We start from the raw sequence: 15,285 nt of genomic DNA on the forward strand, positions 1-15,285 counted from the left end.
CAGCAAAATTGAAACAAGCACTCACTGGTCTTCAGATAACAGTTCAAATGAAATTTATTAGTGACGTTTCGGGGTCAGAGGAAGGGACGCTATCTGTCCCGAAACGTCACTAATGAATTTCATTTGAACTGTTATCTGAAGACCAGTGAGTGCTTGTTTCAATTTTGCTGATATATATATATATATATATATATATATATATATATATATATATATATATATATATATATATATATATATATATATATATATATATATATATATATATATATACATATACACACACACATATACAGTACCAAACAAATTAAAGGAACAGTCAACACCAGAATTTCTGTTCTTTAAAAAGATGGATAATCCCTTTATTACTCATTCCCCAGTTTTGCATAACCAACACAGTTATATAAATACACTTGTTACCTCTGTGATTACCTTGTATCTAAGCCTCTGCACACTGCCTCCTTATCTAAGTTCTTTTGACAGACTTGCATTTTAACCAATCGGTGCTCACTCCAGGGTAACTTCACGTGCATGAGCTCAATGTTATCTATATTAAACACATGAAATAATGCCCTCTAGTGGTCAAAATGCATTCAGATTAGAGGCAGTCTTCAAGGTCTAAGAAATTAGCATATGAACCTCCTAGAATTAGCTTTTCACTAAGAATACCAAGAGAACAAAGCAAAATTGGTGATAAAAGTAATTTGGAAAGTTGTTTAAAATTAGATTCCCTATTTAAATTGTGAAAGTTTTTTTTGACTTGTTACAGGTAACATTACAATGCTTGTAACCTTGTCTTCTTTTTCAGATTGTACTTAAATCTAGTCCTTGGAAATGTGAATGTCACTCTTCTTAGTAATCAAGCAAAGTAAGTGTTATTTATCATTGTTTATTTTCTAAGCATGCTGAGTATATTTTGTCCTCCTTCCTTCCTCTTAGCATTTTTCACGTCGTATGAAGCTATGGCTATTCTTAGTGTCTGTACTGATAGGAAGACCTCAAAACAGTGTAGGGCCGGTGTTTTAAATTTTTTTTTTTTATATCTTAAAAATGTTATATACTCTTATAAGCATGTTGAGCTCTCACTAAATATTGGGGGCGGACAGTCACTTTGTGTGATTTCAGCTGTTGATACATGCCAAACATATGATTGTCTATAGGCAGCTGGTATCTCTAAAAAGGTTACATCTGTTGTGCACAAATAACTCCACAGTGCGTTTTTTAAAATAGAGAACTTTTTTTTGTTTTTTTGTGGGTAAAAAATGGGCCATTTTTTTCTGAATTTTGCCCTTAACTGTAGTCTCCTTCCTGCTCCCTGCTAAGGGGGGGGGGGGTTCAATGATGTTACCAACAACTAGAAACTCCTGATGAGTTGGTAATCTCCAGGTTGTGGGGGTAGGGGCTTTAAAAGTCTACATCTCAGACCTTAGACCCGTCACTCATTTGAAAAAGGGGATTCTGACCTTTCAAATAAGGGGTTGCATGTCCATATATGGTGCAGGTGATTGACATGATAACCTACAGCAGTAATGAAAATACTGTTTACCCAGCGGGTGAAGAGGGCTATTAAAATGCTGCTTACCCAGAGAGAGAGAGGAGTGCTCTAAGGGAGCCTCTATCTCATCCCCTGTTTGGAATCCAGACAAGTGGCTCATCATATGAAAGGGCAGATATCCCTCTTTTAAGGTGCAAATTGCCTCCTAGGAAGCAGATGATCGCTATTAGAACCAGAGATCACCTGCTTGTAGTGAAAAGGTAAGTTTTAGTGGTGGAGCCTTGTGGCTACTACAGAGCTCATATCTCCCCCACTGACTTAATAAGAGGGGTATGAGACCCCTCAAGTGAAAGAGAGAATTACCCGCTTTTAAATGAGGGGTCACACCCACTCGAATTTTCAGGTGACTCAAAATTCTTATATGGATAATAAATTATGTCAATTTTGTTCTGCATTGTAAAAGATTTGCAGAAGAGTTTTCTATATTAGCAAAATATGAAGTTTTGTAAATTTAGAGCACACTTAAAGGGACAGTCAGCACCAGAATTTGTGTTGTTTAAAAAGAAAGATAATCCCTTTATTACCCATTCCCCAGTTTTGCATAACAGACACTGTTATAGAAATACACTTTTTACCTCTGTGATTACCTTGTATCTAAGCTTATGCAAACTGCCCCCTTGTTTCAGTTGTTTTGACAGACTTGCATTTTAGCCAATCAGTGCTCCCTCCAGGATAACTTCATGTGCATGCGCTCAATGTTATCTATATTAAACACATGAACTAATGCCCTCTAGTGGTCAAAATGCATTCAGATTAGAGGCAGTCTTCAAGCTCTAAGAAATTAGCATATGAACCCCCTAGGTTTAGCTTTCAACTAAGAATACCAAGAGAACAAAGCAAAATTGGTGATAAAAGTAAATTGGAATGTTGTTTCAAATACATTCCCTATTTAAACCATGAAAGTTTTTTTTGGACTTGACTGTCCGTTTAAGGGCACATCATTTCAAAACCTTGAGTAAGTTTGTTATGTACTTAATTTGGGTCAATTTATAAGGAGATGTACATGAGCTCCTATACTGATCTAAGTAATCACTGGGTAGAATGTAGCAATGTAATTTAAAGTTAATGTATACTTAAGTGACAGGGCGCACTCCAGCTTGTCTGTGTTAAATATAAAGTTACAGGTAAGGAAGAAAGAATAATCAGTTTATATGTCACATTTATTTGTTATGCTGAAACATTTTATGGGAGGATCTGATCTAGAGATTAGTATCCCTATGGAGACAGTTGCTTATGGTTATGCACTGCTTGCATTATAGTTTACTGGCAGGGCCCTTCTCCTGTACTAGCTTTGTATCTTTATCACTGTACACCCTACATAAGGAATGTTGCAGCTCTATACAAACTAATGATAATAATACCTAGGGTGTTGTATTGGGTGTTTTTTTGTGAGTTACATTTGTTTCATCCTCTCTTCTCTCATGTGCTTGCTTTTACAGGTTTGCCTATAAGGATGAGTATGAAAAATTCAAGCTTTATTTGACGATAATTTTGCTGCTGGGGGCCATAGCATGTAGATTTGTGCTTCATTATAGGTGAGAAATCCAATTCCTACCAAATTAAGTACAACTTTTAAACTGTTTAAATATTCCTGGCATATGATTCTATGTATCTTTAAATATACATAAAAGAAAAGGTGAAAGTTTCATGATTTTAGATAAGAGAGTTTGATCAACAACAAAAAAACATTTCCAACTTCTGTTACTTGTAATTGTACTGCTTTCTCTTGGTATAATTTTTTTAAAGCTTAGTTGTGTATGAAAGCATACTGCGGTATTCTCATGAATGCTGTCTTGAGCACTGTTTGTATAACATTGCTACAAAACATTGCTTCCTTTTATTTACATATACCAAGAAGTAAATATGATCATTTGGAAATATATTTTTTTGTGTTTGTTTTATATGCTTTATCAGAATCACCTTTATAATGTAACTGTCATTTCACTTGTGTGTGGTTTACTAATACAGGTATGAAACCCTTTATCCAAACTGCTTGGGACCTGAAAATGTTTGGATTTCTGAAAAGTTTTTGTATTTCGTAATATTTGTATATTTACATATTTAAAACGGGACATTTAGCACTAATTACGTATCATTATACAGCGTACACATGCAGACCAAATGTAGTTTTAGATCATTTGTATACACAGTAACATCAGAAATATAGTACTGTAATCAGAAGGGTATTCAGTTATTGTTTTAAATAAATATAAAATAGCATTTGCATTTTAGAACACAAAAAAATGCAAGCAGAGAAGATTGTAACTTATGGGGAGAAATTTATTTTTATTAGTTTTATTTTAAAAAAAAATATTAATGAAAAAGTCTGGATTTCCAGAATTCCAGATTTAAGTTTCTGTACCTGTATGTATTTTACAGGTTTGTACTCTCACTTTAAATCCATAATTATATAATTTCTCTTGTTAAGTGTATCCAGTCCACGGATCATCCATTACTTGTGGGATATTCTCCTTCCCAACAGGAAGTTGCAAGAGGATCACCCACAGCAGAGCTGCTATATAGCTCCTCCCCTAACTGCCATACCCAGTCATTCTCTTGCAACTCTCAACAAAGATGGAGGTCGTGAGAGGAGTGTGGTGTTTTATACATAGTTTATTTCTACAATCAAAAGTTTGTTATTTTTAAATGGTACCGGAGTGTACTGTTTATCTCAGGCAGTATTTAGAAGAAGAATCTGCCTGCGTTTTCTATGATCTTAGCAGAAGTAACTAAGATCCATGGCTGTTCTCACATATTCTGAGGAGTGAGGTGACTTCAGAGGGGGAATGGCATGCAGGTTTTCCTGCAATAAGGTATGTGCAGTTATATTTTTCTAGGGATGGAATTTTCTAGAAAATGCTGCTGATACCGGATTAATGTAAGTAAAGCCTTAAATGCAGTGATAGCGACTGGTATCAGGCTTATTAATAGAGATACATACTCTTATAAAAATGTAATATAAAACGTTTGCTGGCATGTTTAATCGTTTTTATATGTGTTTGGTGATAAAACTTATTGGGGCCTAGTTTTTTTCCACATGGCTGGCTTGAATTTTGCCTAGAAACAGTTTCCTGAGGCTCTCCACTGTTGTAATATGAGTGGGAGGGGCCTATTTTAGCGCTTTTTTGCACAGGAAAAATTACAGACACAGACATCCAGCTTCTTCCTGCATGATCCAGGACATCTCTGGAGGGCTCAAAGGGCTTCAAAGTCGTATTTGAGGGAGGTAAAAAGCCACAGTAGAGCTGTGGCAGTTGTGACTTTGAAAAACGTTTTTGTCATTTATTATTCCGTTTTTGGTATTAAGGGGTTAATCATCCATTTGCAAGTGGGTGCAATGCTCTGCTAACTTAATACATACACTGAAAAAATTTCGTTAGTGTAACTGCCTTTTTTCACTGTTATTTCAAATTTTGACAAAATTTGTGTTTCTTAAAGGCGCAGTAATGTTTTTTATATTGCTTGTAAACTTGTTTAAAGTGTTTTCCAAGCTTGCTAGTCTCATTGCTAGTCTGTTTAAACATGTCTGACACAGAGGAAACTACTTGTTCATTATGTTTGAAAGCCATGGTGGAGCCACATAGGAGAATGTGTACTAAATGTATTGATTTCACCTTAAACAGTAAAGATCAGTTTTTATCTATAAAAGAATTGTCACCAGAGGGTTCTGTCGAGGGGGAAGTTATGCCGACTAACTCCCCCCACGTGTCAGACCTTTTGCCTCCCTCTCAGGGGACGCACGCTAGTATGGCGCCAATTACATCAACGCCCAAAGCGATTACTTTGCAGGACATGGCTGCAATCATGAATAATACCCTGTCAGAGGTATTATCCAGATTGCCTGAATTAAGAGGCAAGCGCGATAGCTCTGGCGTTAGAAGAGATACAGAGCGCGCAAATGCTGTAAGGTCCATGTCTGATACTGCGTCACAATATGCAGAACATGAGGACGGAGAGCTTCAGTCTGTGGGTGACATCTCTGATTCGGGGAAACCTGATTCGGAGATTTCTAATTTTAAATTTAAGCTTGAGAACCTCTGTGTATTGCTTGGGGAGGTATTAGCTGCTCTGAATGACTGTAACACAGTTGCAATACCAGAGAAATGGTGTAGGCTGGATAAATACTATGCGGTGCCGGTGTGTACTTTCTCTTGTTAAGTGTAGTCAGTCCACGGGTCATCCATTACTTATGGGATTATATCTCTTCCCCAACAGGAAGTTGCAAGAGGATCACCCAAGCAGAGCTGCTATATAGCTCCTCCCCTCACATGTCATATCCAGTCATTCTCTTGCAACCTAACTAAAGATAGGTCGTTGTGAGAGGTCTGTGATGTTTTTAAACTTAGTTTATTTCTTCAATCAAAAGTTTGTTATTTTAAATGGCACCGGAGTGTGCTGTTTGTTCTCAGGCAGCATTAGAAGAAGAATCTGCCTGCGTTTTCTATGATCTTAGCAGACGTAACTAAGATCCACTGGCTGTTCTCACACATTCTGAGGGGTGAGGTAACTTCAGAAAGAGGGGAATAGCATGCAGGGCCCCCCTGCAAATGAGGTATGTGCAGTAAATTATTTTTCTAAGGAATGGAATTGACTGAGAAAATACTGCTAATACCAATGTAATGTAAGTTCAGCCTTAAATGCAGTGGTAGCGACTGGTATTAGGCTGATGAGTGTGTGTACACTGAAGTATTTTTCTAGGGAATGGAATTTCACTCAGAAAATACTGTTAATACTGAAGTAATGTATTAGCCTTCACTGCAGTAAATGCGACTGGTAGCAGGCTTATTAATAACACTTCATAGCTTTTAAAATATATGTTCAAAACGTTTACTAGCATGTTAATCGTTTTTTGTGAGGTACTTGGTGATAAAACTTATTGGGGCATGATTTTTACCACATGGCTATCTTGGTTTTCTGCATAGAAACAGTTTACTGAGCTTCCCCACTGTTGTAATATGAGTGGGAGGGGCCTATTTTAGCGCTTTTTTGTGCAGCAAAATTTCAGTCACAATCTTCCTACTTCATCCTCCATGATCCAGGACTTCTCTAGAGAGCTCAGGGGTCTTCAAAATTCGTTTTGAGGGAGGTAATCAGTCACAGCAGACCTGTGACAGTGTGTTTGACTGTGATAAAAACGTTAATTATATAATTGTTATCCGTTTTTTGGGTATTAAGGGGTTAATCATCCATTTGCAAGTGGGTGCAATGCTCTGCTAACTTAATACATTTACTGTGAAAATTTGGTTGCTATAACTAATTTGGTTAGGGACTCTTATAGATTCTGTAGAGATGAGAATTTACCTGACGGAGGCCAGGTTATCAAAGCTTCTAAATGCTTGCCGTGCCCTTCATTCCATTCCACACCCGTCAGTAGCTCAGTGCATGGAGGTAATCGGCTTATGGAAGCGGCAATGGACATAGTACCATTTGCGCGCCTGCATCTCAGACCGCTGCAATTGTGCATGCTAAGTCAGTGGAATGGGGATTACTCAGATTTGTCCCCTCTGCTAAATCTGGATCAAGAGACCAGAGATTCTCTTCTATGGTGGCTTTCTCTGCCCCATCTGTCCAAAGGGATGACCTTTCGCAGGCCAGATTGGACGATTGTAACAACAGACGCCAGCCTTCTAGGTTGGGGCGCAGTCTGGAATTCCCTGAAGGCTCAGGGATCATGGACTCAGGAGGAGAAACTCCTCCCAATAAATATTCTGGAGTTAAGAGCAATTTTCAATGCTCTTCTAGCTTGGCCTCAGTTAGCAACTCTGAGGTTCATCAGATTTCAGTCGGACAACATCACGACTGTGGCTTACATCAACCATCAAGGGGGAACCAGGAGTTCCCTAGCGATGTTGGAAGTCTCAAAGATAATTCGCTGGGCAGAGTCTCACTCTTGCCACCTGTCAGCGATCTACATCCCAGGCGTGGAGAACTGGGAGGCGGATTTTCTAAGTCGCCAGACTTTTCATCCGGGGGAGTGGGAACTTCATCCGGAGGTCTTCGCTCAACTGATTCATCGTTGGGGCAAACCAGATCTGGATCTCATGGCGTGTCGCCAGAACGCCAAGCTTCCTTGTTACGGATCCAGGTCCAGGGACCCGGGAGCGGTGCTGATAGATGCTCTGACAGCACATTGGGTCTTCAACCTGGCTTATGTGTTTCCACCATTTCCGATGCTTCCTCGATTGATTGCCAAGATCAAACAGGAGAGAGCATCGGTGATTCTGATAGCTTTTACCACAATTGATATACAGTGGCACCACTGCGGCAGCCTTTTCTATAATTGCAGTGAGTCTGACATCAAATTAATGTTTCTATGCTTATAGTGACAGAAAAGTTGGTGCTGTGTAGTTAAATAATATATTATACCAAAAGAGAGGGAAAGACCTCTCTGCAAGACTGCACCTATAGTGATTCTGATAGTTGCCACGCAGGACCTGGTATGCAGACCTAGTGGACATGTCGTCCTGTCCACCATGGTCTCTGCCTCTGAGGCAGGACCTTCTAATTCAGGGTCCTTTCAACCATCCAAATCTAATTTCTCTGAGGCTGACTGCATGGAGATTGAACGCTTGATTTTATCAAAGCGTGGCTTCTCGGAGTCGGTTATTGATACCTTAATACAGGCTAGGAAACCTGTTACCAGAAGAATTTACCATAAGATATGGCGTAAATATTTACATTGGTGCGAATCCAAGAGTTACTCATGGAGTAAGGTTAGGATTCCTAGGATATTGTCTTTTCTACAAGAGGGTTTAGAAAAGGGCTTATCTGCTAGTTCGTTAAAGGGACAGATTTCTGCTCTGTCTATTCTTCTGCACAAACGTCTGGCAGAAGTTCCAGACGTTCAGGCTTTTTGTCAGGCTTTGGCTAGGATTAAGCCTGTGTTTAAGACTGTTGCTCCGCCGTGGAGCTTGAACTTCGTTCTTAACGTTTTGCAAGGTGTTCCATTTGAACCCCTTCATTCCATTGATATCAAGCTGTTATCTTGGAAAGTTCTGTTTTTGATGGCTATTTCCTCGGCTCGAAGAGTCTCTGAGTTATCTGCCTTACATTGTGATTCTCCTTATCTGATTTTTCATTCAGACAAGGTAGTTCTGCGTACTAAACCTGGGTTCTTACCTAAGGTAGTTTCTAACAGGAATATCAATCAAGAAATTGTTGTTCCATCATTGTGTCCTAACCCTTCTTCAAAGAAGGAACGACTTTTGCATAATCTGGACGTAGTCCGTGCCCTGAAGTTCTACTTGCAGGCAACTAAAGATTTTCGTCAAACTTCTTCCCTGTTTGTCGTTTACTCTGGACAGAGGAGAGGCCAAAAAGCTTCGGCTACCTCTCTCTCTTTTTGGCTTCGTAGCATAATACGTTTAGCCTATGAGACTGCTGGACAGCAGCCTCCTGAAAGGATTACAGCTCATTCTACTAGAGCTGTGGCTTCCACCTGGGCCTTTAAAAATGAGGCCTCTGTTGAACAGATTTGCAAGGCTGCAACTTGGTCTTCACTTCACACTTTTTCAAAATTTTACAAATTTGACACTTTTGCTTCTTCGGAGGCTGTTTTTGGGAGAAAGGTTCTACAGGCAGTGGTTCCTTCCGTTTAAGTTCCTGCCTTGTCCCTCCCATCATCCGTGTACTTTAGCTTTGGTATTGGTATCCCATAAGTAATGGATGACCCGTGGACTGACTACACTTAACAAGAGAAAACATAATTTATGCTTACCTGATAAATTTATTTCTCTTGTAGTGTAGTCAGTCCACGGCTCGCCCTGTCTTTTACGGCAGTTCTAAATTTTTAATTAAACTCCAGTCACCACTGCACCCTATGGTTTCTCCTTTCTCGTCTTGTTTCGGTCGAATGACTGGATATGACATGTGAGGGGAGGAGCTATATAGCAGCTCTGCTTGGGTGATCCTCTTGCAACTTCCTGTTGGGGAAGAGATATAATCCCATAAGTAATGGATGACCCGTGGACTGACTACACTACAAGAGAAATAAATTTATCAGGTAAGCATAAATTATGTTTTTTTCCTATACCTAAAAGGCTTACAAAAATTATTAGCAAGGAGTGGGATAGACCGGGTGTGCCCTTTTCCCCACCTCCTATATTTAGAAAAATGTTTCCAATAGACGCCACTACACAGGACTTATGGCAGACGGTCCCTAAGGTGGAGGGAGCAGTTTCTACTTTGGCAAAGCGTACCACTATCCCGGTTGAGGACAGTTGTGCTTTTTCAGATCCAATGGATAAAAAATTAGAGGGTTACCTTAAGAAAATGTTTATTCAACAAGGTTTTATTTTACAGCCCCTTGCATGCATTGCGCCTGTCACTGCTGCGGCGGCATTCTGGTTTGAGGCCCTGGAAGAGGCCATCCATACAGCTCCATTGACTGAAATTATTGACAAGCTTAGAACACTTAAGCTAGCTAACTCATTTGTTTCTGATGCCATTGTTCATTTGACTAAACTAACGGCTAAGAATTCCGGATTCGCCATCCAGGCGCGTAGGGCGCTATGGCTTAAATCCTGGTCAGCTGACGTGACTTCAAAGTCTAAATTACTCAACATTCCTTTCAAGGGGCAGACCTTATTCGGGCCTGGCTTGAAGGAAATTATTGCTGACATTACTGGAGGTAAGGGTCATACCCTGCTCAGGACTGGGCCAAATCAAAGGCCAAACAGTCTAATTTTCGTGCCTTTCGAAATTTCAAGGCAGAAGCAGCATCAACTTCCTCCGCTTCAAAACAAGAGCGAACTGTTGCTCATTCCAGACAGGCCTGGAAACCTAACCAGTCCTGGAACAAGGGCAAGCAGGCCAGAAAGCCTGCTGCTGCCCCCAAGACAGCATGAAGGAACGGCCCCCTATCCGGAAACGGATCTAGTAGAGGGCAGACTTTCTCTCTTCGCCCAGGCGTGGGCAAGAGATGTTCAGGATCCCTGGGCGTTGGAGATCATATCTCAGGGATATCTTCTGGACTTCAAAGCTTCTCCTCCACAAGGGAGATTTCATCTTTCAAGGTTATCAGCAAACCAGATAAAGAAAGAGGCATTCCTAAGCTGTGTGCAAGACCTCCTAGTAATGGGAGTGATCCATCCAGTTCCGTGGACGGAACAAGGACAGGGTTTTTATTCAAATCTGTTTGTGGTTCCCAAGAAAGAGGGAACCTTCAGACCAATCTTGGATCTAAAGATCTTAAACAAATTCCTCAGAGTTCCATCATTCAAAATGGAAACTATTCGGACCATCCTACCCATGATCCAAGAGGGTCAGTACATGACCACAGTGGACTTAAAGGATGCCTACCTTCACATACCGATTCACAAAGATCATCATCGGTTCCTAAAGTTTGCCTTTCTAGACAGGCATTACCAATTTGTAGCTCTTCCCTTCGGGTTGGCTACAGCCCAGAGAATTTTTACAAAGGTTCTGGGTTCACTTCTGGCGGTTCTAAGACCGCGAGGCATAGAGGTGGCTCCTTATCTAGACGACATCCTGATACAGGCGTCAAGCTTTCAAATTGCCAAGTCTCATACAGAGATAGTATAGATAGGAGGTCGCATGGGTGGAAAGTGAACGAGGAAAAGAGTTCTCTATCCCCACTCACAAGAGTCTCCTTCCTAGGGACTCTTATAGATTCTGTAGAGATGAAAATTTACCTGACGGAGGCCAGGTTATCAAAACTTCTAAATGCTTGCCGTGTCCTTCATTCCATTCCACGCCCGTCAGTGGCTCAGTGCATGGAAGTAATCGGCTTAATGGTAGCGGCAATGGACATAGTTCCATTTGCGCTCCTGCATCTCAGACCGCTGCAATTATGCATGCTAAGTCAGTGGAATGGGGATTACTCAGATTTGTCCCCTCTACTAAATCTGGATCGAGAGACCAGAGATTCTCTTCTCTGGTGGCTATCTCGGGTCCATCTGTCCAAGGGTATGTCCTTTCGCAGGCCAGATTGGACAATTGTAACAACAGATGCCAGCCTTCTAGGTTGGGGTGCAGTCTGGAACTCCCTGAAGGCTCAGGGATCGTGGACTCAGGAGGAGAAACTCCTCCCAATAAATATTCTGGAGTTAAGAGCAATATTCAATGCTCTTCTGGCTTGGCCTCAGTTAGCAACACTGAGGTTCATCAGATTTCAGTCGGACAACATCACGACTGTGGCTTACATCAACCATCAAGGGGGAACCAGGAGTTCCCTAACGATGTTAGAAGTCTCAAAGATAATTCGCTGGGCAGAGACTCACTCTTGCCACCTGTCAGCGATCCATATCCCAGGCGTAGAGAACTGGGAGGCAGATTTTCTAAGTCGTCGGACTTTTCATCCGGGGGAGTGGGAACTCCATCCGGAGGTGTTTGCTCAATTGATTCATCGTTGGGGCAAACCAGAGTTGGATCTCATGGCGTCTCGCCAGAACGCCAAGCTTCCTTTTTACGGATTCAGGTTCAGGGACCCAGAAGCGACGCTGATAGATGCTCTAGCAGCGCCTTGGTTCTTCAACCTGGCTTATGTGTTTCCACCGTTTCCTCTGCTCCCTCGACTGATTGCCAAGATCAAACAGGAGAGAGCATCGGTGATTCTGATAGCGCCTGCGTGGCCACGCAGGACCTGGTATGCAGACCTAGTGGACATGTCATCCTTTCCACCATGGACTCTGCCTCTGAGACAAGACCTTCTAATACAAGGTCCTTTCAATCATCCAAATCTAATTTCTCTGAGACTGACTGCATGGAGATTGAACGCTTGATTCTATCAAAGCGTGGCTTCTCCGAGTCAGTCATTGATACCTTAATACAGGCACGAAAGCCTGTCACCAGGAAAATCTACCACAAGATATGGCGTAAATATCTTTATTATCAGCTAGTTCCTTAAAGGGACAGATTTCTGCTCTGTCTATTCTTTTGCACAAGCGTCTGGCAGAGGTTCCAGACGTCCAGGCATTTTGTCAGGCGTTGGTTAGAATTAAGCCTGTGTTTAAACCTGTTGCTCCCCCGTGGAGCTTAAACTTGGTTCTTAAAGTTCTTCAAGGAGTTCCGTTTGAACCCCTTCATTCCATTGATATTAAGCTTTTATCCTGGAAAGTTCTTTTTTTGATGGCTATTTCCTCGGCTCGGAGAGTCTCTGAGTTATCTGCCTTACAATGTGATTCTCCTTATCTGATTTTTCATGCAGATAAGGTAGTTCTGCGGACCAAACCTGGGTTTTTACCTAAGGTGTTTTCTAACTAGAATATCAATCAAGAGATTGTTGTTCCATCATTGTGTCCTAATCCTTCTTCAAAGAAGGAACGTCTTTTGCATAATCTGGACGTAGTCCGTGCCTTGAAGTTTTACTTACAGGCTACTAAAGATTTTTGTCAAACATCTGCCCTGTTTGTCGTTTACTCTGGACAGAGGAGAGGTCAAAAAGCTTCGGCAACCTCTCTCTCCTTTTGGCTTCGGAGCATAATACGCTTAGCCTATGAGACTGCTGGACAGCAGCCCCCTGAAAGGATTACAGCTCATTCTACTAGAGCTGTGGCTTCCACCTGGGCCTTTAAAAATGAGGCCTCTGTTGAACAGATTTGCAAGGCCGCGACTTGGTCTTCGCTTCACACCTTTTCCAAATTTTACAAATTTGATACTTTTGCTTCTTCGGAGGCTGTTTTTGGGAGAAAGGTTCTTCAGGCAGTTGTTCCTTCCGCTTAATCCCTGCCTTGTCCCTCCCATCATCCGTGTACTTTAACTTTGGTATTGGTATCCCACAAGTAATGGATGATCCGTGGACTGGATACACTTAACAAGAGAAAACATAATTTATGCTTACCTGATAAATTTATTTCTCTTGTAGTGTATCCAGTCCACGGCCCGCCCTGTCATTTTAAGGCAGGTCTAAATTTTAATTAGACTACAGTCATCACTGCACCCTATGGTTTCTCCTTTCTCTGTTTGTTTCAGGCGAATGACTGGATATGGCAGTTAGGGGAGGAGCAATATAGCAGCTCTGCTGTGGGTGATCCTCTTGCAACTTCCTGTTGGGAAGGAGAATATCCCACAAGTAATGGATGATCCGTGGACTGGATACACTATAAGAGAAATAAATTTATCAGGTATGCATAAATTATGTTTTTCTTCTTAATATGAGGAGAGTCCATGGCATCATTCCTTACTGTTGGGAAATACTGAACCTGGCCACCAGGAGAAGGCAAAGACACCCCAGCTAAAGGGTTAAATACTCCCCCTACTTCCCTCATATCCAAGTAATTCTTTGCCTTTCGTCACAGGAGGTTGGCATAGAAGTGTCAGAAGATTGAGTAGTTCCTTATGAGGGGTATCTACCCTTCGAAATGGGACTGGGGTTTTAAGTAGTCTTGTCAGCCTCTCAGTGAGAGCTTTGACGAATGTTAGAGTCTGGAGATGCAGGGAAAGTCTTTCTGTGAACCCATCCAGACACTGAACCCATCCAGACACATATTAACAGCTCCTAGGCAATCAATCAGTGTTGATGAGTTTCACTGCCTGCTTCCATCACTCCAGTCCATGTCAGGAGCGATGCTACAAGACTGTCACACCTGAGAGGCTGTGTTTCTGTTCCACGGCATAGATTCCGGTAAGATCGTTTCATTCTTTACACATATGATAAGGCCAGAAGACAGGGTTTCAGTGTGGCTCCTTTTATCTGTATGGAATCAAGGGTTAATATCACCTGAGGGGATTATTGAACAGTTGGGATTAATCACATTAGTTTAGTAGTAGCTTGCTAAACGCACTACTATACCGCTTGAGGATAGTTTGTCGTTCAAAGAGCCCATGGATAAGAAGATAGAAACTCTCGGCGAGATTACGAGTTTTGCGTTAGCCTTAAAAAGCAGCGTTGAGAGGTCCCAACGCTGCTTTTTATCTAACGCTGGTATTACAAGTTTGGCAGGTAGAGGCTCACCGCTCACTTTTCTTCTGCAACTTTTCCATACCGCAAATCCCCTTACGTCAATTGCGTATCCTATCTTTTCTATGGGATTTGCCTAACGCCGGTATTACGAGTCTTGGAAGAAGTGAGCGGTAGACCCTCTCCTGGCAAGACTTCTACCGCATTAAAAGTCAGTAGTTAAGAGTTTTATGGGCTAACACCGGAACATAAAACTCTTAACTAAAGTGATAAAAAAGTACACTAACACCCATAAACTACCTATTAACCCCTAAACCGAGGCCCTCCCACATCACAAACACTATAATAAATATTTTTAACCCCTAATCTGCCGACCCGACATCGCTGCCACCTACATTATTGTGACGAACCAAGGTTATCCAACCCTGCGCCAGTCACTTATTTGGCACAGAAAGGGTTTTCAGCCCCCTTTTCTGTCACCTATAGGTCACAATCTAGCCACACCAGGCAAGCTTGTGATTCAGTTTAGTGGGTGCAAGAGTGAATTCGCATTCCCTTAATCTGTACTAGACGTAAGAGAAATGCCCAACACTCCCTTGTAATGCCACCCACAATAAACTATAAATCCTATAGCTCAAATGCTGCCACCACTTAAAATTTATTAAAGGGAAAATCTTAAGGAAAACCCCAGACTTTACACATTAACTCTAGAAATACAATTTAGCAGAAAATAACCTAAAATTATACAGTTCTAATATTCCAGTCCCTTTCAGTAACGTGGTTCAATTATTAGACAAAGGCCAAACTTAATAAAGGAATTATTTATTATGCCAAAAATATTATGCACAATGCATTATTAATAAAAAGTTGT

General features: G+C 41.2%; 1 protein-coding gene across 1 annotated transcript in view; it reads left to right on the plus strand.

Annotated features, from left to right (window-relative positions):
- Window positions 1–15,285, plus strand: part of TMEM120B (transmembrane protein 120B) — a 195,811-nt gene that overhangs the window by 69,288 nt on the left and 111,238 nt on the right. The window contains exons 4-5 of the mRNA XM_053701749.1: window positions 809–868; window positions 2,995–3,090. Of these exons, the coding sequence (XP_053557724.1) occupies window positions 809–868; window positions 2,995–3,090 (156 nt within the window). The remainder of the gene's footprint in view (window positions 1–808; window positions 869–2,994; window positions 3,091–15,285) is intronic.

Source organism: Bombina bombina, chromosome 2, assembly GCF_027579735.1.
Source record: "Bombina bombina isolate aBomBom1 chromosome 2, aBomBom1.pri, whole genome shotgun sequence".
NCBI classification, from domain to species: domain Eukaryota; kingdom Metazoa; phylum Chordata; class Amphibia; order Anura; family Bombinatoridae; genus Bombina; species Bombina bombina.